Here is a 26,860-nt window from a genome sequence, read left to right as displayed (position 1 = left end):
GACCCTGTTTCAAAAAACAAAAAACCAAGGAGTCAGCCAGACATGGTGGCATACACCTGTGATCCTAACTACTGGGAAGGCTCAGGCAAGAGGATCACATGCTTAAAGCCAACATGGGCAATTTAACAAGACGCTCTCTCAAAATCTAGAAAAAATGGAAACGGTTGGGGATGTAGCTCAGTGTCCCTAGGTCAATCTTCAATACCATAAAAAAAGAAAACAAAAAGACAAGAAGGAAAACAAACAAAACCAATGAGACTATGTACATTTTTGTACATGTTTCCATGAGGAAGATTTTCAGCCAGGTATGGTGGTACAATAATGACACCTGGATCCCAGACTCTGAAGAGGTGACACAGGGGGATTGCAACTTAGTAACATAGTGAGACCCTGTCTCAGGATAAATACTGAAAAAGGGCTGGGGATGTAACTCACTAGAAGATAATTTTAAAATTTTCTATTTCTCTAGTTAAAAATTTTGAATGTATGGACTGCAGTTGTTACTCTCAATTGTCAGCTTGAGTAGTTTCAGACACCTGGAGAGGTGACTAAACTGAGAGTCCCAACACCGTCCACAGGTTAACTGTTGGAGGCAGAATCTACTTGGAGAAGTAGTTCACACGTGTGACCTTGGGGACTGTAGCCACTAGGGCCTTGTCCTCTTTTACGTCTCTTCGTCTGCTGTCTGCCTTCCAAATACCCTGAGTTGGGGAGCTTCCTTCTGCCTTGCAGTCAACTGCCCCTGGGCTAGACCTCTCCTAGTCTGTGGTTATCTGGCTTGTGCCACCACGCACAGCTGTGTATTCCTAATACTCTTTTTTGGTCTTTTTCGTTTTTATCGGTACCATGGATTGAACTCACGACTGCCTGCTTGCAAGGCAGGCGCTTATGCCGCTGAGCTAAATCCCCAGCCCCTAATACTGACTCTTGACAAGACAGATCCCTCTTATTTCCTGGTGCACTACCCTTCCCTTCATGAACTCACACTAGACGGAGACCAAGCACGACTTTGCCCTTGAGCTCTCTCAGGCCTCATTTCTTTTAAAACTTACCAAGTAATTGTTTTTTATCTTTTGCTGTTGGTGACTCAACCCAAGGCTTGTGTATGCTCAGCAAAGTACTGTTCCACTGAGCCACCAGCTCCTAAGTGACTCCTTTAGTCATCATAAACTGCGATGTTAATCATGGTTTTAATACAGGATTACCTAGCTATGACAGTGAATGAGCCAGGACTTGCTGATACAATTTGCAATCATACTTTAAATGATAGCCAGTTTTCTGTATTTTTAGGGCATATCCATTCGTATGTGGCATTCTTTTTCATCAACACTGCTTTCATAGATCTCAATTTTGATTTTTTTCTCTGAAGATGTTTGTTTCTACAAACGTGCAAATTCCTGTTTCATCAGTTGGTTTAGAACTACTTCTAGCCCTATTCTTTTCTCTTAAAACCTAATCCAATCCCAGGATCTCATTTTATGCAGGAAAGCAGCTTTTCTTCCTTCCCTGCTCTTTTCTTCTTCACTTTCAGCTTCTTTCCCTTGGGACTGAATGCAGGGTGTGGTGCACCCTAAGCACATGCTCTACCACTGAGTTACAACCCCAGCCTAAAAACCTTTCTTTTCCTTTTGCGTTTCTGAGAAAGGCACTCACCATGTAGTTCAGACCAGCCTTGGAATTTTCTAGTATGTAGCCCAGCCTGGCCTTGAACTCAGGCAATCCTCCTGCGTCAACCTCCTGAATGCTAGGATTAAACTCCATTCTTAAACAGTGAACTTTTTACATCTCTGCTTACCCTTTCTTGTGGGAGCAGTGGCGTTGTAGTAGTTACATATATGCAAACATGAAAATTGAGACATGTGGGTAAAATGTTACCTGGCAGTGAACAATGTACAAGAACTGCTTTATGATTGTTATGGTTTATGTCCGGGTGATCCTGCAAAGCTTCATGTGGTCATGGGGGGAGAAGACAATGGGGGGGCTTTTCTAAAGTGGCTGAATCTAGCATGTGATTGGTTCATTGTCTAGCACTGGGACTGGCAGTGTGAGCGCTGCACCTGCCCAGGGGTAGGCAGCCAGCATACAATATAAGGGAGGGAAAGTGTCTTGCTCTTCCTTTTGTCGCAGTAGCTTTTGGTATCTGCCACAGCCATGCATGCCACCCAGCCTTGGAACCAGCTGAGTATGGACTGAAACAACCTCCCCAACAGAAAAATTTCCTCCCATTGTTTTGGGCATCAGGTATTCTGTCTCAGCAATTAGAAAAAAGCAACTAAAACAATGATCATTGGCATTAGCAAGGCTCTCGTGCTAGTTACTGGTGGATGTGTCAGAAAAACGCCAAACTCAAAACTCTAATGAAAAACTGGATAATTTTCCTAACCCCTTTACATGTACTCATCTATTTATGCTCCTTCTCAACTGCTCATTTTCCTTTCCAGAGTATTTTCTCTGTTCCTAACTTACCACTACCTACTTCCCAAGCCTAATATTTCCTTATAACTTTATTTATTTATTTATTTTTTGGTACCGGGGATTGAACTCAAGACCTTGTACTTGCCATGCAAGTGCTTACACCACCGAGCTAAATCTCTGGCATAATTTTCTTATCTATGTGTCTGAAATGAAATATTCATTGGTCATTCTTTTTTTTTGTGTGTGTGTGGCCTCCCCTTTCATGCCTTTCTCTTACTGGAATAGGAAGGAACTTTTTCTTTCAGTACTGGGAATTAAATCCAGGGCCTTCCCACTGAGATACATCACCAGCTCTTGTTTTTAAAAAGCAAACAAACAAATCAAACTTGTTGGAAGTAGGTCTTTTTGTTTGTACCAGAGATTGAACTCATGACCTCATGCTTGCCAGGCTGGTGCTTGCACCAAGCTAAATCCCCAGCCCCCACAAGGTCTTTTTTTGAGACAGGGCTTCTGCTCTGTGGAGTTCAACTTGGCCTTGAGCTCACTTTGTAGCCAGGCCAGAGTGGTCTCAAACTTGCAAAAATCTTCCTGCCTCAGCCTTCCGAGTGCTGGGATTACAGTTGTATCCCATCTTTTCCACATCCAACTTTATGTTTCACTGGTACTCTTCCACATCCTCAATTTCACTTGTCCTCTACTTCATGGGTTATACACATTAGCTAAGAAACACTGTTACCTCTCCTTCATTACTTTCTTTCATGCATCATCTCCACACATAAAGGACACGAACTAATTAGCAGGTAGTTATTTTTTTGTTTTTTTGGTATGAGGACTCGAACTCAGAACCTTGCGCTTGCCAGGCAGCTGTGCCGCTAGGCTACACCCCCGTCCCTCCTTAAAGCCAGACAAAAGCCAATGGTAGATCTAAGACTGCACTCTGGTTAACAGCTGTTAAATTTTATTGCGCTGAACCTGAGGGACATTCACAAGGAGTGAAATTAACCCCAATAGCATTTGTTCTTCTCTGGCGAGGGGCAGGGGGGAGTAGGCAAACAGTGCACACAGCTAAACTCAACAGGCTCTCCACAGACGTAACTAAACTTTATCTATCTTTAAGCCTCTATTTCAAATTTTTTTCTTTTTGGATTTTGGGACAGTCTTGCTTAGTATGGGCTGGCCTTGAGTCTCATGAGTGCTGGGATTGAAAGAGTGTGCCGCCATTCGGGGTTTACACACAGTGCATTAAACTCTTCTGAAGTCACTAACAGGGTTACAATGCCTTTTCTTTTTTAATGACTGGATTTTGGCTTGCCACATGCAAATAAGTATTTTCTAATTAAAAAAAGGCACTGCAAGTCATGGTTGAAGCTGAGGCAGGAGGATCGAAAGTCTGAAGGCAGCCTGGGCAAGTTAGCCAAATCTTGTCTCGGAACAAGGAAACGCAGGGTCCTGGGTGCTGCCCTAGTGATACACCTGTCTAGAATGCGAGACTTTGGCTTCAATCCGCACACCCACTGGACCTTATGAATTCCTAATGTTGAGTTTAACCGGCTATGTAAAATACCACTCCATGTCCCCTTTCTGATAATTAGCAATTTACAACTCAGCAAAATTCAAGAATTTTAATTATACACCTTTTGTAGAAAGTACGTAGAATCAGTAAAAATACAAAGTATTACAAAACCAGAAATGGGAGATTTTGCAGTTTCAAAACTCATCCACATAGTTCATGTTTCCAAAAGTTTTTATATACAGTATCTTTTGGTCCCAATCCTGCAGCTCAGATAATTACCATTATGCAAATGAGTCATTACCTGAATACATCTCAATGCTTTATCCTGTTGGGCTCTTTGTCAGCTGCATGGGGCGTGGCCTTCTTTTTCTCAATGCTGGGTTCTCTGCTGTGGGTCAGCAGTGGTGAACTTGTAGCACACCTGCTACAGCTAGCTATGTGATAATTAAAAGTTCTAAAAGACTGCCATCACCTCTCTTAGCCTTCTAAACTGAACGCTTAAATTTAAACCCTGTAAGCAATAAAATTTTGATCCTGGGTATAGCACCATATTTAAGATCAGAGGACTTATTCATAGTATGTTTTAGACCTTAAGACTGCAAAGAAAAACACACAGGTTTATTTGAACTATGAAAAAACTATGATCAGCTTTTTAATTTTGCCAAAAATTTAATGTAATGTCGGTTACTTATTTAATACACGTATACATTTTCCACCTAAATTTTTTTATTGTTATTAACAGTGGCATTCTGATTTTTTCATTGATTATAGAACTGCATTCTATAGATTAGCAACCTTTACCAGTTATAACATGGTCAAATTCTACTTTTTATTAAAAATCAAAATTTGTGTTTATAACTGAAAAAGCATTTACTCAAATATTTAAAAATTTGTTACACGGAATATATATTTGTAATAAAGTACTCAACTTCCCAAAATATCCTGAAGCTCTTTCATAAACTTGATTTAGAAAGTATTTCTCACTATGTGATTTTAGTCATTTTAATACTAAATGTAGTATTTTAAACACTAAGAATGCTTGACATGAAGAAAGAATTGGTTTAAAATCTAAGCTACTATAAATCTAGTACATGTATTTTAAAAATGTTTTCACATGGAGGCTGGAGATTTAGCTCAGCAGCATAAGTGCCTGCCTTGCAAGCGCGTGGTCCTGAGTTCGATCCCTAGGACCGATTAAAAAAAAATGTTTTCATATGGCCTGTTTAGCACTGAAACAATAAAATGAATAGCATACACTGATACAAATGGCTACTATATCTTTGAGGATAAAATTTTTGTCTAAAAAATAACCTTCCAGGAAATGTGCAAGCAGTCTTATGCAGGAATGGAAAAGGATTTTGTCTCACCAAAGAACACACTACAGCAAACATCAGTGAAAGAAGAAGAGTACTTCAGAATGGAGCACTAATTACTTCAAGTGAACCATATGGTCTCTTGGAAGGGTACATAAAAACGACAAGAGGACTTGGATTTCATGGAAATCTCAAACTAAAAAAATTTATTATTCCAGCACCTGAAACTATTTCTGTCCCTATAGATGATTTATGTCAATTCCTTATCTTAGCTACTAATGGACTTTGGGAAGTTCTGGATAAAGAGGAAGTCATAGCACTGGCAATAACACTGTTTCAAATATATAAGGACACATGTGCTTCTACCATGCAAAACAAATTACCATACATGAAGCCTCTGTATCTTTCAATCAGTGACACAAGCACTACTGAATCAGAAAGTAACATTCATGTATTGTTTCAATATAATCCTGAATCTAAAGAACATGTGTCAACTACAAATTTAAAGAAAGAACTATCTGATTCAAAATGTTCTGAACATTGTGCTTTTAACTCTAACAATGTAGAAACAGCTCCACCACAAATGACTAATCATGAACCTAGCAGTGAAAAAGAAACTGATAGGCCAACCAGTGCAGATGATGCACCAACAAGTGAAGAATCACCACACAGTAAGAACTTCTTTGAAGGCGCAGCTGAGTATGTTAGCCGCGAACTTGTAAATGCTGCTTTAGAGGCTGGTTCCAGAGACAATATTACAGTTATGGTAATATTTCTCAATGGAAGTGAGTATCAGTTGCTGATATAACACGTTTAAGTTCCAGTTATTCAGAGAATCAAAATGTATTGCCACAAAGCCAGTTCTTTAATGAACCAAGTACTGGAATGAACATCAATACCATGGGAAATAATTTTTCAGATCGTAGTAAAGAAAATGTAACAGCATATTTTAGGCTATTATGTATGTTCAGTTTTATGTCAAAAAACCAGAAAAACCAGTATTTGCTTTTTATATCACTTTATTCCAACCTGAGCACCTCAATATAAAACTAAACACTGGTGAACTGTTTTCCTTGCTAATTCTGAATTACTGTAGAATGTACAAGAGGTCTGCTAAGAGTTCGACGCTTAAATAGATTAAATCATCTGACACATGGTAGATTTCATATAATGAAAATACCTAAAAATTAGTGCAATATATGGAACTTATCAAAATAAAGTGGACTTTGAAAAACAAGACTGCAAGAGTGTTACTAACATTGCAATATTTATGTTACAAATTACAGATACATTGCTTATTATGGTTCTAGCCATGTGGGAACTGAATGAACCCCCTTTTCAAAGGGTGAGAGAAAGTATTAGCCGTTTTAGTAACTGTACACTTTGTATACTTTTAAGCAACTCTTAAATATTACAGAAAAAAATAAACATACATGGAGGCTACAATGCAGTACCCTATTTACAGTACAGCTGAAGATAAAATTTAGAACAATCAAGTTTGAATGTACATAATTGTTAGTGCACTGTGTTACATCCAAAGGGAACAAAAGCGTCTTTCCTGCCCCCAAACAAGACCCATGTAATGGCCTGCAATGATTAAAAACAAAGCAACACAAAAAAATCAGATACCTGGTTTGCTTCATTTTTTGAAGAGCTCACATGAAGGGAACATTATTCATTAAAATGTATTTATTAGTTTTCATATTTCTAAACAAGGTGGGATTACATTTGACTTCACCCCACTTAGAAAAATAGTAAGACGGGCTCTAACTTAGACACTATTAATATTCCTTTTCTTCCTGTAGATGTGAGACTGGTTTTTTTTGTGGAATGTACACGTTAGATTAACAGAAGAAAGTTTACCTGAATACTGCAGCTAAGCATAAATATATTTGTAATCTAGCTAAAAATGTTTTTCAGAAAGGCCAAATTAGTAATTTCTGACTTTTCCACACATGACCACTGTCCCAGTTTGGAGAAACTGAATGGTTAACTGCGGACCCAGATAGTCATTAAAGACATTTAATGATGAGAAATGATTCCCTCCAACTTTCCAGTGAAACAATTACACACAGGTCTCATTTTCCCTTTCTATTGCTGAAACATTAGTCAGAGGGACACATGCATATTATTAAAAATCAAGTTTAAAACACTTAAAATAATTCTGTATTAGAAATTTGACTCTATCATAAGTCTCTTGTTTTTTGGGAGTCGTACTGGGCTGGTTAAATGCTCCAATTCCACTGTTATTAACATTTAGGAAGCAGAATATTCCAGCTGGTTCAAACTGGAGGTTTAGTTACTACAACACTGACTTCTGGTTGGCTGTGTAGGTTCCGTGAGGTCTACTCCTCTTCCTCTAGCAGAATTTGCTCCTGGATTCTGTGGCTCGTTCTTTGGCAACTTTTTAGCTGAGAGGAAAATATAAAAATATATAAATATTCCTATTAAAATTTCATCTGCTTATTTGTACTCTTTCTTTCCAGTTAGATTACGCCCAAAATTTCACACAACCTTGTGTTTATCATTCTCAAGTGTACTGAGTACCTGTTAAATGCCAGGAAACACTGACTGCTGTCTGATGGCAAGCTATTTTCACAATATTTCTGAGAAGGGGTAGATGAAGACCAGCTGTAGGTACATAACAAAATTAAACTTTCCTAGAGCTATATATAATTTATTTTAAATTTTTGTTTATCTTTTTATATATTTATTTTTATTTGGGTGTTGTACCATTGTGTCTCATCCCTGAAACTGGGGTTAAGATGCCTATGTATGCCTAGAACTTATGATTCTCCAGCCTCAACTTCCCAAGCACCATAATGTCTATATAAATTCTTTGACTAGATTCACGTAATAACCAGCATATTTGTGCTTTAATAATCACTAATACTTCTATTAAAGAAAATCTGCCAGGCACAGCTTGCAGTCTCAGCTACTGTGGAGACTGAGACAGGAAAAACACCTGAGTTCAAGAAAAGGAGTTTAAGAACACTTTGGGCTGTTGGCATAGATGTGTGCACCTGTAGTTCTTACACTTTCAAGGGCTGAGCCAGAAGGGATCATCTTTGAGGCCAGCCTAGGGTACTGAACAAGTTCAAGGCTGGCACGGACTATATAGACATGTTTAAAAAAAAAAACTAAAAATGTATCAACTTTCTCTGGAGTGCCAGAAACACCTTTTGTTTGTGTCTTTTTGGAGTCAGGGTCTCACTATTTGGTTTAGGCTGGCCTCTGGCTCACTTTGTAGCTTGTCTTGAACTTGCAACAATACACCTCCCTCGGCCTCCCAAGTGCTGGGATTACAGGAGTGCGCCACTATGCCCGGCTCAGAAACACTTTTTTGAGATAGGGTTTCACTCTGTAATTCAACCTGACTTCAAATTTATGGCATCCTCTCGGCCTCAGCCTCCTAAGTGCTGAGATTACAGGCATGTGCCACCATGCCTGAAATCCCAGTACTCTAGGGAGGCTAAGTCTGGGGGACAGTTGCAAATGAGACAGCTTGGGCTTTGATGTGGATTTCAAGGCCAGCCTGAACTGCACAGTGAGCCTCTGTCACAAAAAGACAAAAAACAAAACAAATATCACCCAGTAAGGCATGTTCTCTACTGTGCAACTTAAATTATGAAACAATTAGCTTTAACTTCTGCTAACTCCTATACAGCTAATGGCTATGCTCTTGAATATGTTACTACTAAGTAGAATTTTACCTGCTGGATACATGTGATTCATTTTAATGCCTAAAATTCTTGAGATAGTGATTCACTTTTTGAGGGAATGGGGTGGTAACATTAAATATGTCTAAAGGTGGGGGTTTAAGATAAGACATTGGATTGCCATCATCTTTGGGATACAATGTCATAAAAAGTCAATAACTTTACTATGGTCTTGACTCAAGAAGCTGAGTGTGGTCAACTTCAAAATCTGAATGCTAGCTGGTATGGTGGCACATGTTTGCAATCCCAGCACTCTAGGAACCTGAAGACGACGACCAACGACGGCCCCCATGTTTGAGACCAATCAACAGAAACTGGTAACTTAGTAGACCCTATCTCAAATAAAAAATAAAAAGGACTGGGTACATATCTGAGTGTAAAGACCTAGGTACAAGCCCTAGTACAGTAAAACAACACTGGATGCTTAGTTGCACTGTGGATCTTGTACTCTGTATTGATCCTACATATCCTATATCCGTATTTACCATTTAAGTATAATACTGAAGGGCAGGCTGAGGAATGGGTCTGAAGTCAGAAACATCACTGAAATTTGGGAACAATATCATCACTGGATCACTTTTTTTTTGGAGACAGGGTCTCTCTATGCAGTTCAGGCAGGCCTGAGGCTCACTTTGTAGCCCAGGCTGGTCTTGAACTTGCAACGATCCTCCTGCCTCAGCCTCCTGAGTGCTGGGATTACAGGTGTGAGCCATACACCTGGCTTAGATCATTTTTTCATAGAAATGGTTCTAGAGCTGATAGCATAAATTGTGATATACTGATGAATTTCTCTTCAAATATACTTATAAGTAATGCCTTGTAGCTGGAAAATGTTGGCACCAGAGAAAGAGGATATTGCATTATAAATTGTATTATAATACTGAGTTAGGTTTTGCAATGAGGAAACATTTCTATCAGCATGGCTCTAAAGGATTTTGTGTAATTACATCTGAAAATTAGGCTGAAGAAATTTTGTAGTCTGAATGATTAGAACTGTTGAGTATACTACTGTTATCACACTACTAATCTAATGAAGACCAAAATCCCATTTCTACTAAAGGGTTCTTCAAACAGGAAAATATTCAAATTGCCGGGGGAAAATATACCAATGCCTTATGGAGTCTAATTTCTAATGAAAAGTGACCTTATTAGTACACCTGATAAATAAAAACATTCAGACTATGCTTGGCCAACATGAGATCATGAGGTTGATCCCTGGTACTCAAAAACAAAAACAACAACACAAAAAACAAAGAACCAACAAAATAAAACCCAGCCTGGTAAAAAAGTTTAGTTTTTATTTTTTATGGTACCAGGGATCATATGAAGGTTAGTAAAGTACCATGGAGCTAGTAAAGTCTTATATCCTAAGGATGATTTGTGGGACCTACTATCTCCCTGGTTTTTGTTGTTCTAGATTAATTCTGGGTGCAATCTAGCACATTGATAGATCATACTATGATGCAATCATCCATACAATTGTACTGGATTTTCCTGGCACGTGATTTCTTTAAATAAAAACCTTCTACATGGGCCATCACCAAACTTGGTCATCTCTAAGCATTAGAGTGTTTGACAGTTCTGGTGGACTGGCTGGCTTTCCCCTCACTTCTCTGAGACAGTCTTACCATATAGTTCAACCCGGTCTTGCTTTTGATTCTCCTGCTTCAACCTCCTCAGTACAGGGTTACAAGTATGCACCATCATTCCTGCTCTTACTGGGTTTTCTTAGCCTCTACTCCAGTTATTAATCGGTTAATTTGTCCAAATTTACTAGATGTAGTGGTATATGCCTGAAATCTTAGTAATTGGAAGGCAGAAAGTGGATGACTGTTGTGTTCGAGGCCAGCCTGAGCTATAGCAAGATCATGTTTTTAAAAACCAAAGTTTCTGTCCAAATTTTTTTTTATTTAAAGAGAAAAACAAAACTGAATGAAGCAAAACAGTAAAAGGCTAGAAGTAATACAGAATTTCAAGAGAAAAAATATACAGTAAGAGTTCACCAGTTAATAGATCACACAAAGTCATCTTACAAACAGCTGTCCAGATTACAAAATTAAAGCATACAAAGTGGAGATTAATACAGTGAGATTGCAGTCAGTTCTGTTCAATGATCCACGAAAAACTCAGCAATATGGTTCTCTATCCTACACATTTAAATATACTTGCAGTTATATCCTTTATATCACTTTCCTTCCTCTTTTTTTACGCTAACAATCACACATTTTAGTTTCCATTACTCCAACAGTTTTTATAACTTTTTCTTTGAAGAGGAAAAGAAAAAAGATTTTTAAAAAGCCAAAAAACAAAAAACAAAACAAAACAAAACGGACCAAAGAAAAACCCAAAGTGACAAAGCAAAACAGAGTCAGTTAAGTGTATTTGGGGGTGTGTGCTGGATTGACAGTGTATACCCAGCTAAGGATCCCCCTACTGGATCAGGTATACAGCTCAGTGGCACAGTGCCTGCCTGGTAAGCATGAGGTCTTGAGTTTGATTCCTGATCAAAAAAAAAAAGGTGTCCCCCTGCTAGGTAATAAAAAAAACAGGAGATGAGAAGAGTGCCAGGTCCAAGAAAATTGGAAGTGGTAAGCTGTGAAAGCCACCAAAGCAGATCTTATACTTACCTTAGAGGTACTTGCACACTTTAAAACCACTGGGAAAATGGAAGGGCTAATCAACAGAAATTATTTTTGTTATGTAGGAAAAAAAGAAAAAGTTTTTTTAACCACAGCAACTGCATGACCTACAATTAGAAACTGAAATAGCAACTGTCATGTTAAATACCTTAAAAGCAAAGAGCAGTGTATGTGACAAAGGTCACCTACGGGAAATAAAGTGGGTTTCTAGATTATCTCTGGTTCCAATTACCTATAATCAAAGAAAGAGCTGAAGTGAGGTAGTAAGTTCGATCCTCGGTAAGAGAAATCATAAAAGTGCTTCCTGCAAGTAAAAAAGTGAAAGTACTTGATTTAAAAAAAAAAAAAAAAATCTTCCATGCATGGTGGTGCATGTCTGTAATCCCAGCACTCTGGCATGCCAAGGCAGGAGTACTGCCCAGCCTGGGCAATTTAGTGACAATGCAACACTGTCTCAAAAAACAGAAAGGAGTAGGAGTGGTGGCACACACTTGGTACCCCCCCACTAGGAAGCCTGAAACAGGAAGGGCTGCTTCGGTTAGGAGGCCATCCTAAACTACATAGAGATCCTATGTCAGAAAGATCCATTAGCCAAATGTGGCAGTGTATGTCTGTAATCCCAGCATTCAGGAGCCTGATACAGCAAGAACAATGGGTTGGAGGTCAGCCTGAGTTGCATCATGACTGTCTTAAAAAACAAAAATGAAAACAAAACAAAACAAAACAAAACAAAAACCCAACTAAACAACAACAAAAATCAATACCTGGGCTGGGGAGCTCAGCTGCATAGAGGCTTCCTGGCAAGCCTGGGGTCCTGAGTTCAATTCCCAGTGTCACTCCCCACCACACTCAGAACATAAAAGATCTGCAGCTATAGCTCAATGCAAAGGCCTTGAGTTCATGACTCAACTGGATGTCAAGATCAGCCAGAGTAAAACAAACAGTACTAAGGATGTGCCTCATAGCAAAGTATCTGTCTAGCATGCTTGGGACCCTGGGTTGGAGTCCCAGTATAGCCTCAAATAATTGAAATTGTGAAGAAAAAGAGAAAAAGTTTGCTGTTGGCCCTCAAACTGCAAATCTGCAGTGCATGGCAAGTGCTTCATTAAAATGTAAAAGGCACCAGGCCTGGTGGTGCATGCCTGTAATCCCAGCAGTCAGGAGGCTGGGGCAGGAAGATCACTGCAAGTTCGAGACTAGACTGGACTATAAAGTGAGCTCAAGGCTAGCCTGAACTCTATAGAGAGAGACCTTGTCTCAAACACAAACAAACAAACAAACAAACAAAAAAAAAAAAAAAAAAAAGAAAGAAAGAAAAGAAAAGTAAAAGGCAATTCGTTTCCAATCAAGGAACCAAAAAAGAAAAAAGTTTTAGCCACTCACCCAGGGTCTTGTAATGCAGTCATACACAAATCAAAAGTTAAATAATAGGAACAAACCACGTATTTGTCCACACTTTTCAGTGAAACTTTTGGAAAATATATTTGCTTACCTATTAGATCAAAGCACAGGAATAACTCAGCTGGAAGGAACTTGCCTAAGTTTACAGCATTACACAAGTAATAATGTTTCATAACTTAACAACATTACCAAAGCAGTGTTTGATAGAAGGAACCCAGAAAAGTAGTTTAGTGCTTTTTAAAAGACAGGCAATCCCAAGTATGTTTCATCCTTGCTTTCCCTATCATGTGAGAAAAACATGAATCTTACCTATTGCCATGAATATTTCATTTACATTCATTGATGTTTTAGCTGATGTTTCCATGAATAATAAACTGTTGTCCTCTGCATAGGACTGTGCTTCCTGTTCAGAGACAGAACAAAGAGAGACATAGCCTTTGGACACACAATATATCAGTTTTGTTAAAGAAAACAGGCTTCTAACTCCATTACTTAAACCTAACAATTGTGTGATAAACTGTAACAGGAAGAGAAGCACTGGGTTGGTAATTTCACCATGGGATACTTTCTTTTTTGCCTTAACTTTCCACCTTGCCTTGGTTCATCTGGTCTAACATTAAATATACTTTGGAATGAATTAGAAAAAGGAGGGATTATCCTATTCTAAATATAAAATGCTCTTTGATCAAACCTGCAATTATTAGCCAGGTGTGGTGGCTCACGCCTGTAATCCCAACACTTGGAGGCTGGAGGCAGGAGGATCATTTCAAATTCCAGACCAGCCTGGGTTACAAAGGGAGCTCAAAGCCAGCCTAAACTGTATGAGAGACCCTGTCTCAAAAAACAAACAAAAACAAAACAAAACAAAAAAACACAACCCCCCCATAAACAAAAAACCCAAACAAAACAAAACAAAACAAAAAACCCCAAACCACCAAAAAACCCAATTGCAACTATTTATGATTATCATGTTATAGAGACAGAAATGTCTAACTGGCTTCAGGGAATGACTCTCATGATCTGCCCAATTTGATAAAGAAACAACTTTGAACTGTTACACGACAGGGCCACTTGTAACTGGAAGTGTTCTTTCTGCCACTCTATTAATGGGGGCGTAACTAGGAAAAAATAATAGATGTTACTAAAACCCCTATGGTTGTCACACAAGTAAAACTACATTTTAATGTGCCAGCTTAATACCTAACAATTCAAGAAATAGCTACCTTCTCTCAGTGCATGTGTTCTATGACCACCAAAAAAAGGAAAATTATTCCCTCACATAATTACTACAACCAGACTTTGAATAAAAAGAGATAAAGTACAAGAGAATAGAGGCAGATTTAAAAGGTCTAATTCATTCTCTCTCCCTTCTTCTGTGCATGGTCAAGTGTATGTGTTTACTGGGTAATGAACCCAGGAACTCAGGCTAGCCAAAAGCTTTACCACTGAGTTACACCTAGTGCCCCTTTCTCAACTTTAAGAGACCAGGAGTCATCATGTAGCCCAGGCTGGCCTCAAATTCTTGCCTCAGCCCCTTGAGTGCTGGATTGTAAAGTGTGTGCCACAATTCTTGGTTATTTTAGTTTTTGGTTTTTCGATTTTTTGAAATAGGACCTTGCTATGTAGTTCAGATTGACCTTGAACTCACCATGTAGCCCTGAATTTGTAGCAATCTTCTTACCTCTGCTTTTGGACTGCTGGGATTATAGGTATTACTGGCACTGACTCATTTTTAAATGATTAGTGCTTCTTGTATTTTGTAGCAGGAACATTCTCAATTAAATAGAGATATGAGATAAAAGGTAGATTTCTTTGAACTGGGAGTGGAGGCAAATGCCTGTGATTCCAGAACTCTGGAGGTTGAGGCAAGAGGACTGATGCAAGGAACTCAAGGTCATCCTAAACTACACAAATGAGATCTCCCACACATATACACACAAGTGTGGATTTGCTTAAAAAAAAAATTTTTTTTTTTTTTTTTTTGAGACAGGGTCTCATTATGTAGTTCAGGTTGGCCTTGAATTCACTTTGTAGCCCAGGCTGGTCTCAAACTTGCAACGATCCTCCTGCCTCAGCCTCCCTAAAGTGCTAGGATTACAGGCATGTACCACCATGCTCAGCTAAATTTTTATTTTTTTTGGTAGGGGGATCAAACTCTAAACTTTCATTTTTGAATGCCCTTTTGATGTTAAGCATAAGCATGCATGTTTCTGTAAACAGGTATGTGTGTTGATACAGTAATACTGGGAGATGAATAAAAATGGGACACAAGTGGGTATAGGGCTGAAGCTGGAGGCATCTTTTGTCTTTTGTATTTCTGTACTGTTAACAATTCTTCTGTAGTTGTCAAGTCAAGCAAATCACTGCATAATTTGCATACATTAACAAGAGTATTGTTTAAAGGTTTACCCGGAGAAATACCTTTTCTTTCCTTTTGAGGTGCCAGGGTCCAAACCCAAAGGTTTTACAATATGCTGGCAAATGCTCTACCACTGATCTATAACCCCAGGTCTATCAGGACAAGTATTTTCTTGCGCATAGCATTCCATATTGATTTACTTCTTTGCTTAATGCATATTTGTATTAAAATATGCATTTTCCATTATTTATATGGCTTTTATTTATTAAAAAAAAAAAAAAAACAAAAACAAAAAAACAAGGCTTCAAGTAAAAAAATCCAACATACCTGGAAGTCTACAGCTCTTTTATTTGCTAGGTCAGCCTTGTTTCCCGATAAAGCTATTACAATGTTAGGACTTGCTTGCCTCTGGAGTTCTTTAACCCAGTTTTTTGCTCTTGCAAATGATTCCTGTTAAAACAAAGGAACAGGTATTTGGCATAAGTTCAAAAATAGTTAGAAAGCATCTTTATGAGATTAACCTTTTAAAAGAATTTTAAGATGACTGTAGGAAATAGTAATTGTATTAACACACTTTTCATCTAGTATTTTTACTCACAAAAAAACTTTGGCAGAAAGGTGGTTATAAATGGCTGTAAGAAACAGTTCTACAAAATATTTTTCCTTGTTTAAATTCTGAGTAACAAAAATATTACTATGCTCAAACTAGTTTCAAGGTTAAGAGGCTTTTACACTTACCTCATTTGTGATATCATATACAACTATGGCTGCTTGGGCTCCTCTGTAGTACATTGGTGCTAGACTATGGTATCTTTCTTGACCAGCTGTATCCCATATTTCAAACTTTACTGTTGTGTCATCAAGACACACAGTTTGAGTTAGAAAAGCAGCTGAAAAAAGGAAAAATACCAGTAAGTTCACCATTTTTTCCAAATGTTTTCAAAATACAGAAAATACCCAGGAAACTTGATAAACTGTGTATGTATAATTAAACTGAACCTTGAGTATTTGTAAAATCTAGGCTTCCAAGCTAGATTTAGATGATTTTAATGAGGAAAAAGTACATAGACTATATAATACTAATGCCCTTAAATACAAAGAACTTGAATATTTGTAGATTTTTGTAGGGGATCTTGGAACTAATCTCCTGGATACCTAGAGACAAATGCATACTCGTAATATCCACATTGCTAACACATTCCCTGTTCAATTGTTTTATTTTTTCCATTCTGTTTTTCACTGCTATATTCTAGGGATTTAGTTCTAATTTATCACCACATTAGTATTTCTTATTGTACTACCTTTAAAACAATTAAAGTTAAAAACCCTAATTTTGCTAATCATTACCCTCAACATAGGTTGAAAATGTTAAACAGATTTAATGCGTTAATTTCTCTCTTTGCCCTTAAACTTTTTTGGATTTGTACTTTTTCAGTTGTACTTGTACACATAATGGATGGAGATGCAGTTAGAACCATGCAAAGGGCCTGACAATCATCAGCAAATGCCCTCGTAAAGGCCACCACATCTTGTAATTCCTCTTCTCCAATAATGTTGGTACTTAAGACTCCTAGTGTTGTCCTATCACTATAAACTGTCATGTTCCTATTAGCTTCAGATCAAAATGACATTCAAATCTTTTTCCGAATTGGTATAAATGTGAATTATAAAATTTTCTAAAACTGTTACATGTACCAAAAGAATTATGATCCACTTGTCTAAACTGTAAGTGTATTTAGTTCTTCAATTTTTCATGTACTCTAGTGGTAGCAAACATGATAAATTTTAAGTCTACTTAAATAGCTGTCTTTACTATTAGACATAACACTATTTTTAGTGATAACTTTTTTCTAGTATTAGCAACTATAATTTGCAAACATAATTATGAAATGTCTTTAGATTTTTTTAAAGTTAGATCTAAATTAACAGTTACACGAGTTCATACAAATACACAGTCATTTCTTAACTATATTCTACTTTGGTTCAAATTTCTGAGTCTAGTGTTTAACACTTGTAATCCATCTACTTGGGAGGCTGAGGGAGAAGGAGTGCAAAGTTTCAGCCCTAGATGGGCTACTCAGCAAGATCTTCTCTCATGCTAGAAAGGGCTGGGAATGCAGTTCAGTGGCAGAGCACTTCTCAAGCGTGCCTTGAGACTCTGGGTGCAATCTCTAGTACCACAACTAAACAAAAATTAACAGAAGCTTCTTTTATCAAATCAAACCAGAAGGATCTATTTTCTCAGATTTCAATTTGTTAAAAGACAAAAGAGTCATCAAAAATTCTCTTGTAGAAGTAAAAAGCATTTTAAAAATAACTGTAATTAAGTTCTTGAGATGGTTGTTTTTCAATAAAAAAAGATCTAGACCATTATAAAACAGAAACTTTTCAAATACAGTTTGATATGTAAACTTGGAAGACTGGGTTAGAAGTTGTATTTATTAGTTTTTTTTCTTGAAATATACTATGATCTCAAAGTATACCAACAGTAAAAACATTTATGCTTCTATAAATCAACTCTAGGCTCAGAGAAATAACTTGTTGCATCCAATTGTCAAATCAGTTAAAGTCATCACAAAAGTGACCACAAAAGTCATCAAAAAACTTATCTTTTTTATAAGTTTATGTATAAAATGTCAAAATACAGGCTAGGAAATAAATAATTAAAAGACTAGACCAAAAGCAAACAGACTTTCAGAAATATAAATTATACAAATAGACTAAATAGACTAAAAGTCTATTATACAAATAGACTAAATAGACTAAAAGTCATTTTTACTGAAATAATAAAATTACAAAAGGGTATGAGTTAACATCTAGTTTTAACAAACACAATTCTCTTAGGCATTTTCAATCTTGGAACAAAGAAAGACATTGTATCACTGTAATTTAATACTATTTCATGTATTTTTATAATAATAATGAAAGTAATAATTATTGAAAGAGACAGCTGAAAGAAGCAAGATCGCATGAAAATTTGAAGTTATCAGCTAGAATAAAACAGGTAAATTCTTAATTTGGCTGAAAGAGGCTAAAGTCAACATCGTTGTAATATACAGGCAATGATCCGATGAAAGCATGTTGAAAGGGGGAAGGATACCAATTAAAACAAAACACCTCAATTCCATTTAGAAACTCTCCTTCATTGGATCCTAGTTGCTCCTAATTCTGCTCGCAGCATTCCTTGTGCAGTAACATGCTTTACATTTTTTATAAACAGTGTTTTACAATTTCCATTGTGACTGGGGAGTTCCCTGAGAAATGACTATTAGTTCTCTATATCGAGCATCTATGTACATGTTGAATTTACGGAGATGTTAAGAAATATCTGCTGAAAGAACATAGTTTAGGGCTAGGGATTTAGTTCAAGCATTTGCCTGGTAAGCCACAAGGTTGTGAGTTTGATCTTTGATACCAAAAAGCGAAGAAAAAAAAAAACCCCACAGTTTAAAAACACATATAGGATTAGTGTTTTGGCATATGTCTATAGTTCCAGCATTTGGGAAGCTGAGACAGGGTTGCTGTGAGTTCAAGGTCAGTCTGAGCACACATAGAAACCCTCTAACCCTCCCCTCAAAGTGTGACACCATTTAAGGGCTACTTTACTAACAGTCCTGAGAACTCTCTAAATTTATTATACAGATTGAGCAACACCAATTTGAAAATCTGGCTGGGTAATGTAGCACATGCCTATAATCCCAGTTACTAATGAGGATCACAAATACAAGGTCACCTGGATAACACAGTGAGATCCTATGGGGATGGTGCAAACTCTAAAATTCAAAACTTTAGGAGCATCAACTTAATAATACAGCAGTAAATTACATACCATGAAATTCATTCATGCACAAAATTAAAAATATTCTGTATAATTGTCCTATTTCTGTGTAAGAGATAACCTATCTTATACAACTAACAATCTCAAGACAGAAAGACCAGTGTAGTACTTTTGACTTGGCAACACTGTGTTATTGTTAGTGTATGTTAAGAGTTTAATTCTGGGAAAGGAAAAAGACAATTAGTAGAGAGAGATCCAAGAGTAAGTACTATAACGTGTCAAAATTAATGAAAGGTACTACCGTGCAAGAGGACAAGGCCAGGACAGGCAAAATACACATTGGGTGCAGGGTATCTCAAGACTTCCGTGACTATAGAGCCACGCTGTCCACTACTGCGGGTCTAACTTCCCTAAAATTCAATGCAGTGTACCTGACACACTTAAGTGAAATCTTTAAATTTCCTAAGTGCCCTAAAATGCACATTACTATCATTTATAGCTATAGTACTATAGTGACATTAATCAGCTACAAACTTACCTGAATCTGCAAAACCACTTTAATATATCCAAAATGTCTATTTTCTGGCTAAGAACCATCACTTTCTTAGACCTCTTCATTTTCTCTTCACTTCCATCACCAGTACTAGCAGGTGGTTTTCTTTTTAGGCCCATATTTCACAAAGAAACAGCTTTTATCACTTTTGAGAGTTACTGTGTACGCGACGACAAGTAGAGGAAAAACAAAGCTGCGTTGAGATGCAGTGCTGGCCTGTCTAAAAGACCCCTCTCTGAGCTGTATCATGAGCTCCTATTCGTAAGCCTGGTGGCAATCACGAAACATTTCAGCCTCAGCAAAACTGCACATTTCTGTACCCAAGACCCACCGTGGGAGTCAGATGACAATAAGTGATACCATAAATGTTAAATCTGTAAATACCAAAGGCTTACAATGTGTAAGACCCTAAAAAACAATAAGCCAAAGAAGGTACTGGAAAAGGGAAAAAATGTCCTGACCACATTAAATCAAAGATTAACAGAAATAAAGTTAACCTCTCTCCCCAACAACTATAATGATCCTACATGAATGATCCAAACACAAGGGGATAGGGGAACTAAAATACTGAGGAGCTAGGATTCTTCACCCTCAGATTACTTCTGTGTTTCACAATGTTTGTGATTGAGTCTAGGGCCTCACTCATCCTAGGCAAGCACTCTTTCACTGAACCACATCTCTAGCTCTTCAAACTATTATGTATCAAATTTGAGAAATAGTACAATTAATCAAAAATCCTACATACTACTATTGAATTTGATTAACACAAAAGTTTGAGATTATAAAGTATGTGTCATACACCCAAAACACAAAGGTAAAACACCGAGAATTTATACAGTGGATGCTAAATAACTATTTTTGTATTTGTTTTTTTTTTTTTTTTTTTTTGAGACAGGGTCTCACTATGTAGTTCAGGCTGGCCTTGAGATCACTTTGTAGCCCACACTGGTCTTGAACTCCCAACACTGCCTCAGCCTCCCAAGGGCTGGGATTACAGGTGTGAGCCACCACACCCAGTTTGTACTTGGTTTTTTGAGATAAGGTATTGATATGCAATTCAGGCAGGTTTTGAACTATGAAGAGCCCACATTGTCCTTAAACTTGTGGTGATTCTCCTGCCTCAGCCAGCGATCACATGCATGTGTCACCATTCCCTACTTCAGAATTATTTCTAGTATATAAAAATCTCTTCAAGAAAAATTATAAGGGGCTGGGGATTTAGCTCAGCGGCATAAGGGCCTGCCTTGCAAGCAGGCAGTCGTGAGTTCGATCCCCCGTATCGATAAAAAGGAAAAAGACAAAAAAAAAAAAGGTAAAATTATAAATGCTTTAAAAATATGTCAAGACAATTCACAAAAAGAATACAACAGAAGTCAATGTCACTAACAATGAATAAAATCATCTATAAAACAAAGGTAGTTATCTCTTGAATTAGCAACATGAAACAAACATTAAAGGATGTGACCAAGAGTGAGACTGCCTGCTGACACTTAACTCTTGGAAAGAATTTGGCAATATGTAGCAAAAACATAAAGCACTGATATTTGTTAATCTAGCAAATTCATGGATTCTCTATGAAAGATGGTATGGGGTTGGAAAGTAGGGAGAACAAAACTGTGTGCTCAAAGACTGTAAAAATACTTAATCTAACTGTATAAATGAAAAGACACTAATGACTTGGTAAATATTAAGTAGCAATGAAGAACAGTTACAACCTGTTTAACTGGGAAAAGATAATGCAAACATATATACATTATAACATACACACACAGAGGTTGAGATATAGTATATGTAGACTAAAGCATGAACAGAAAAGTAGAGAAGAAGCAAAAATAGTAACAGAACCCCCAAGCAGATGATAAACTGTTCTGCAAAACTTTCAGAAGCTGAGGACTCAGAATACTTAAAAAACTGAAAGGAAAACCAGTGTGGAAGCACACAACTATAATTCCAACTACTCAGGAGACGGAGGCAAGAGGATCCAGAATTCCATGCTAACAAAGGTAATTTAGCAAGATCTTGCCTCAAAATGAAAAATAAAAACATCTAAGGATACAGCTCAGTGGCAGAGTGTCCCTGGATTAATCCCCAGTACTGCTCATCAAAACAGTAACAACAGAATGTCAGTGAAAGTAGAAATTGGTTTCTGGGAGAAATAAATACTGTTAGCAGACATCTAGCGTGAGTTTCTCAGACATGCACATTGACTTCAGGTGATAAAATTACTGAGAATATATGGGTGACACAGGGCAGGGCAGACAATAAGCCAAATAGTTAGGCTGTTTTTAGTTTCCACAAAGCGGTTACATAAAGCATTGAGGGGATGACAAAAAAAAAAAATAATAATACAGCCAAATAATTTGAGAAACAAGAGGAGGGAGACAAAAATAAAGCAGGTTACACCAAGTGCTTCCTGAAGAAAAAAAAAAATAAAATAAAATAAAGCAGGCCAGATTCAGTAAAATATACATGTGGCTACACTCAAAATACCCAAAAGCATAGCAACAAGGTAAAAAAATTTACATATTGTACATTAAAAGCTAGCAGTCTTCTAAAAAGTACACCCATCTTTAAAAAGTCATCTATAAACATCACTATGCACATTCTTTTAGCTTTTTCCTTTTTTTTTTTTTTTGGTGTGGGCAGAGGTTCCTTTTGAGACATGGTATCACTATGTAGTACCTAGTCCTGGCTGGCCTCATACTGAGGGCAGTCTTCCTGCCTCAGCTTCCCAAGTATAGGAATTATAAACACACAATTTATCCTTAAAAAGCAACGATCATCTATCTGGTAAGAGATAGCATTACAATAAATGAACAAATACAGCTCAGTATCAACAACACAACACCACACAACACAACACTCAATTAGAGAACAGCCAGGTGTGGTGCTATATCCAACTAGAATCTCAGTATTCTTCAAGGCTAATGCAGGAAGATCACAAGTTCAAGACCCATGCAACTTTACAAGACCCTGCCTCAAAATACAAATAAAAAGGTGGGGGGGGGGTTAAAGTTCATGAGAAGACCTAGGTCCCACTAAAAAGAGAACAAAACAAAACAAAAGATCTTAGAAATTTAACACACTGCTCTGGTAGCTGTAAACCCAGCACTCAGGAGGCTGAGGCTGAATCAACAATTGAGTTCAAGGTCATCCTGCACTACACAGTGAGAGCCTGTCCCAGCCTCCTCTCCTCCAAAGAAAGTTCAACACATTAAAACAGTGCTCTAAACCTGATCACAGTATAATGAAAGTCAACCAGTACTTGAATCTGTAGGGCTCACAGTCTACGATTATCTCAATAAAAGACACAGAACTGAATTTTTTTTTTTAAGACTTGCACTAACATAGCAAGATTGCCTTCAACTCTATGTAGCCTAGGCTAGCTTTGAACTCACAGGTAATCCTCCTGCCTCAGAGTGCTGGATTATGGAGGTACCACCATGCTCGGCTAGGATACTAATTTAACAGGAATATAGTAAACCCATACTGAATTCATGTAATATGTGATTCTCAAAAACTGAATTGGGAAGCAGAATACAAGTACACAATAGGAAAGGTAAATAAAAAGGAACACGTTGTTGCAGAGGTGCAGGCTTCCAGCCTCAGCTGGTCACTTAGGAAGCTGCAGGAGGAGGATCACCTGACCTCAGGGATCCAAAATCAGCCAACATAATGAAAGCTGTCTTAAAAACAAGTCATTAATTGGTATCAGATACTGGTTCCCAAGTAGCAAAGACAGTTAATAGAACTGATTTAGTTTTTTAAAAAATCTATGCATACACACATATAACACATACTTTAATAGTTCAACAGTTATCATATCAACCTCATAAAATGTTTGAGGATAGTATCCAAGTTTTTTTTTTTTTTTTTTTTTACAAACTTCTAGATCAAGAACCTAATCACCATGCTGCTTGTTCTCAGGAGAATCTTTTAAAGCTTTAGAAGTTTATTGGCCTAGGGGCTGGGGATTTAGCTCAGCGGCATAAGGGCCTGCCTTGCAAGCATGCAGTCGTGAGTTCAATCCCTGGTACCGATTAAAAAAAAAAGTTTATTGGCCTTGACAGAGATTTTTTTCATGCTTAGCTTATACAAAAAAACTGGGGGATGCCTGCCTGGCAAGCACAAGGCCCTGAGTTCAATCCCCAGTACAAACCAAACCAAACTAAAACTGGGGGAAAGGGAAATTGTAAAATGGAGTCTACTACTGGATAATTACCCAAAGTAACAAACAAATTAATTTTAATAACAAAGGAAGAATTAAAAAATAAATGAGAAACACAAATCCTGAAAAATCTTACCAGTAATAAAACAGCATAGTGTGACTACTATAAAGAAAAGAAAAATGAGGCAGCTTTTAAGAAATGGATAAATTTTATAGCAGGTTATACTTTCCAAGATGGCTGGACTAAACTTTCATGCTCAACATTCTGCATTTAGTATGACCTTGGCATTCCTCGCTTGAATCTGTGTAAGACTGTGATGAGAACTGATGCTATCTGTAATTTCTGAGGGTAAATCATGAAAGGCCATCTAATTTCAACTGGTATTTCTGGGAAACTCAGTCTTGAACTCAGTCTCAAAACTGTGAAGAAAACTCCAGGCCAGGAAGCAAAGATGCTTAGGGACTGACAGTGTCAGGTAAGGTCTTAACGGTATTCTGCGTCAACATACATATGTTAAGATGATCCACTCCTATGTACTGACTGTACAAGAAGCCCCTACTAAGCCCACTTAGAACTATGAGATGATAAAATTTTAAGTCTCTAAGCTTTGATAATTTAGTCTCTTAGATAACTAGAACAGTTTTCAAAAAATTACAGCACATCTGATATTATTTCAAATTTTGTAAAAAGGGGGACAGAACACGTCAAAGGTCAGTAACTGAAGAATATATAACAAATGACATTGTCTCAGGGGGAAAGAACTAAGTGAGCTAGCAGATGGGGGAGGCTTCACTATAAACTTTTTAAATCTTTTAAATTTTGTGCTTGCTTTCCCAGCACATATACTTAATCTTTTCTTAAGTTTTGACACATGAACAGAGTGGTGAAACAATTAAAATACTAAATGTGATGCATGTAAACGGCGTATTACTAATGACTGATACACTGTACCAACTTGAGATATGTAGCTTACTTAAGTAACTCAGCAGTTCTATATCCCAGGGTGTACATGCCCTTACCTAAGATGTTCATTCACTGTGTCAACTTCAGAAGTTTAGAAATTTAAATAAGCAACTCAGCAAAGGGCCAGAGTCTTCACTTGTAAACATTCTGAGCCTGTACAAGGAGGGCATGGAGATGGTGAGTGCCACAACCACCCAAGGGCGGGTAGCCTGCATGCAATAAAAGGGAGAAGAGGCTTGTTCTCTCTTTCTAGCTCTTGCTGCTTTTACTGTCTTCCACAGCCACAAACTGCTGACCCTCTGCCACACCACTCTGCTTTGGAGCCAACTGATTATGGACTGAAAGCTCTACAAACCATGAGCTAAACAAACCTTTCCTTCCTTAATTTGGGTGTCTACTGTTTTGTCTCAGCAATGAAACAAGAGTAATCAACACAATGATATTAATTTAGGAAAATGGGATTAGGGCAATTTGGATTAAAAATAGAGCAGAGGCTGGCAGCAAAATACTGTACAGCCTTTCCAGGGGCCTGGAATCAAGATACCTAGAAAACAACTGCAAGAAAAGAAAAAAAAAAAGTCAAACTCCAGCAATTCAAGAAGGAGCTGACACTAGAAATTACAGAGAGCCTGGAGAAAAGAATGGAAAGCTCATTGCTGCTCTGAGGGAGGGGACCTGAGAAGGGGAGCAGCTCCAGGGAGAAAAGCAGACTCAGACGATAAAATCAGCCAAAAAAACTCACAGCAGCTTGTTGCAGACCACAAACACAACGTGGAGTAGCATGGCTAAAGTTGAAAAACAAATCCACTGCAGGCCTGCCATCCTTGAGAGGGTTTAATCATGAGCCACTCTGCGAAGAGGTTAACTGTTTAAGACTGAACCACAGAACTATACTTGAGGGTTTCGTTACCCACAATGACGGGTGGGAGATGACCACAATAACAGTAGCAAAGAAGGGAGAAGCTACACAACAGACTGTCCCCGGGAAGGTAAATTAAGGGTAGGCTGGAAGGACACACTCACCATGGTAGGAAGCCTGCTGCTAAGTTCCATGTGGCTTTCAGAGGAAACTGGGTCTCAAAGTGCTGGCATTAAGTTTATCAGTCAGTTTGAAGCCCCGTCCTGCAGCCTACATCAAGTATAAAACCTAGGGGTCTGCTAGCTTTGCCGGTCCAGCAATGTCAACATGGGATATGCCTGTGCTTAGATGGTTGCCGCAGCCTAGAGTGCTTGCAGATAGATGTGCCTGTGAAGCATAAAAAGGACCTCACAAATCCTAAGGCTGTAGAGCTAGGTGAGAAAGCTCCGTCTTGGGAGTGGGGACACAAACTGGGAACTACTCCTGTGACTATAGCCTTAAAGAGACACCACTGACCAATCACACCCAATGGGAAAGGGGGTACAGGGTTTCGCACTCACACACAAAAGACAGGAACATGGAAACAAAAATGGGTCTTTGCAATGACTCACTATCACTACCTCAGAACTGTAAGCCCTAGAAAGAAACCACCCAGTGAAAAACATCAAGAAATTTTTTTTGGACTCATTTCTTTTTTTTTTTTTTTTAAACTTTCCTTGGGTTTTTTTTTTTTTTTTTTTTTTCTTACTTTTTTCCCTTCTCTGGTACTTTTATCTAATTATTAATTTTCTTTTATTTTTTCCCTCTTTTATTTCTCCCCTTCCCCTTTTCTTAATAGGATCTGTTCTCTCACTTCTCTGTTCATCTTTCTTATTTTTGGGACAAGGTCTGACTCTGTAATTCAGGCTATTCTTGAACTCAGAAATCCTCCTCCCTCAGCCTCTCAAGTGCTAGAATGATAGGTAACTGTCCAGGTTAGTAGGCCAACTTCCTTAATTATCAAGTTTTACTTTTCTTCCCATTCCCCACCACCTCTATTTTTACTAATACAATTGCTAAGCTTTATCAATCTTTAGATATTCAGTTAATATTATGCTATTATTCATTTTTATTGTTAATGAACATATAGTTGCTGCATTTAGTAGACATTGTATGCCAACTATCAGGTTTGTCTTTGTG

At 37.7% G+C, this 26,860-nt stretch overlaps 2 protein-coding genes across 2 annotated transcripts in view; one reads left to right on the top strand and one right to left on the bottom strand.

Moving 5' to 3' along the window:
• Positions 1 to 7,151, top strand: part of Pp2d1 (protein phosphatase 2C like domain containing 1) — a 28,423-nt gene extending 21,272 nt beyond the window's left edge. Inside the window, exon 3 of the mRNA XM_003480005.5 lies at positions 5,247 to 7,151. Within this exon, the coding sequence (XP_003480053.1) occupies positions 5,247 to 6,049 (803 nt within the window). The 3' untranslated portion in view covers positions 6,050 to 7,151. The remainder of the gene's footprint in view (positions 1 to 5,246) is intronic.
• Rab5a (RAB5A, member RAS oncogene family) overlaps positions 6,243 to 26,860 on the bottom strand; it is a 40,824-nt gene continuing 20,206 nt past the window's right edge. The window contains exons 3-6 of the mRNA XM_063256996.1: positions 16,098 to 16,249; positions 15,687 to 15,809; positions 13,310 to 13,403; positions 6,243 to 7,652 (exon numbers count right to left, since the gene is read on the bottom strand). Coding sequence (XP_063113066.1) covers positions 7,537 to 7,652; positions 13,310 to 13,403; positions 15,687 to 15,809; positions 16,098 to 16,249 — 485 coding nt within the window. The 3' untranslated portion in view covers positions 6,243 to 7,536. The remainder of the gene's footprint in view (positions 7,653 to 13,309; positions 13,404 to 15,686; positions 15,810 to 16,097; positions 16,250 to 26,860) is intronic.

The sequence above is a fragment of the Cavia porcellus genome, unplaced genomic scaffold (genome assembly GCF_034190915.1).
Source record: "Cavia porcellus strain 051 isolate PalLab524CR breed Dunkin Hartley unplaced genomic scaffold, mCavPor4.1 scaffold_10, whole genome shotgun sequence".
Taxonomy (NCBI): Eukaryota; Metazoa; Chordata; class Mammalia; order Rodentia; family Caviidae; genus Cavia; species Cavia porcellus.
The sequence above is the reverse complement of the archived record's forward strand: the minus strand, read 5'-3'. Positions and strand labels throughout refer to the sequence as shown.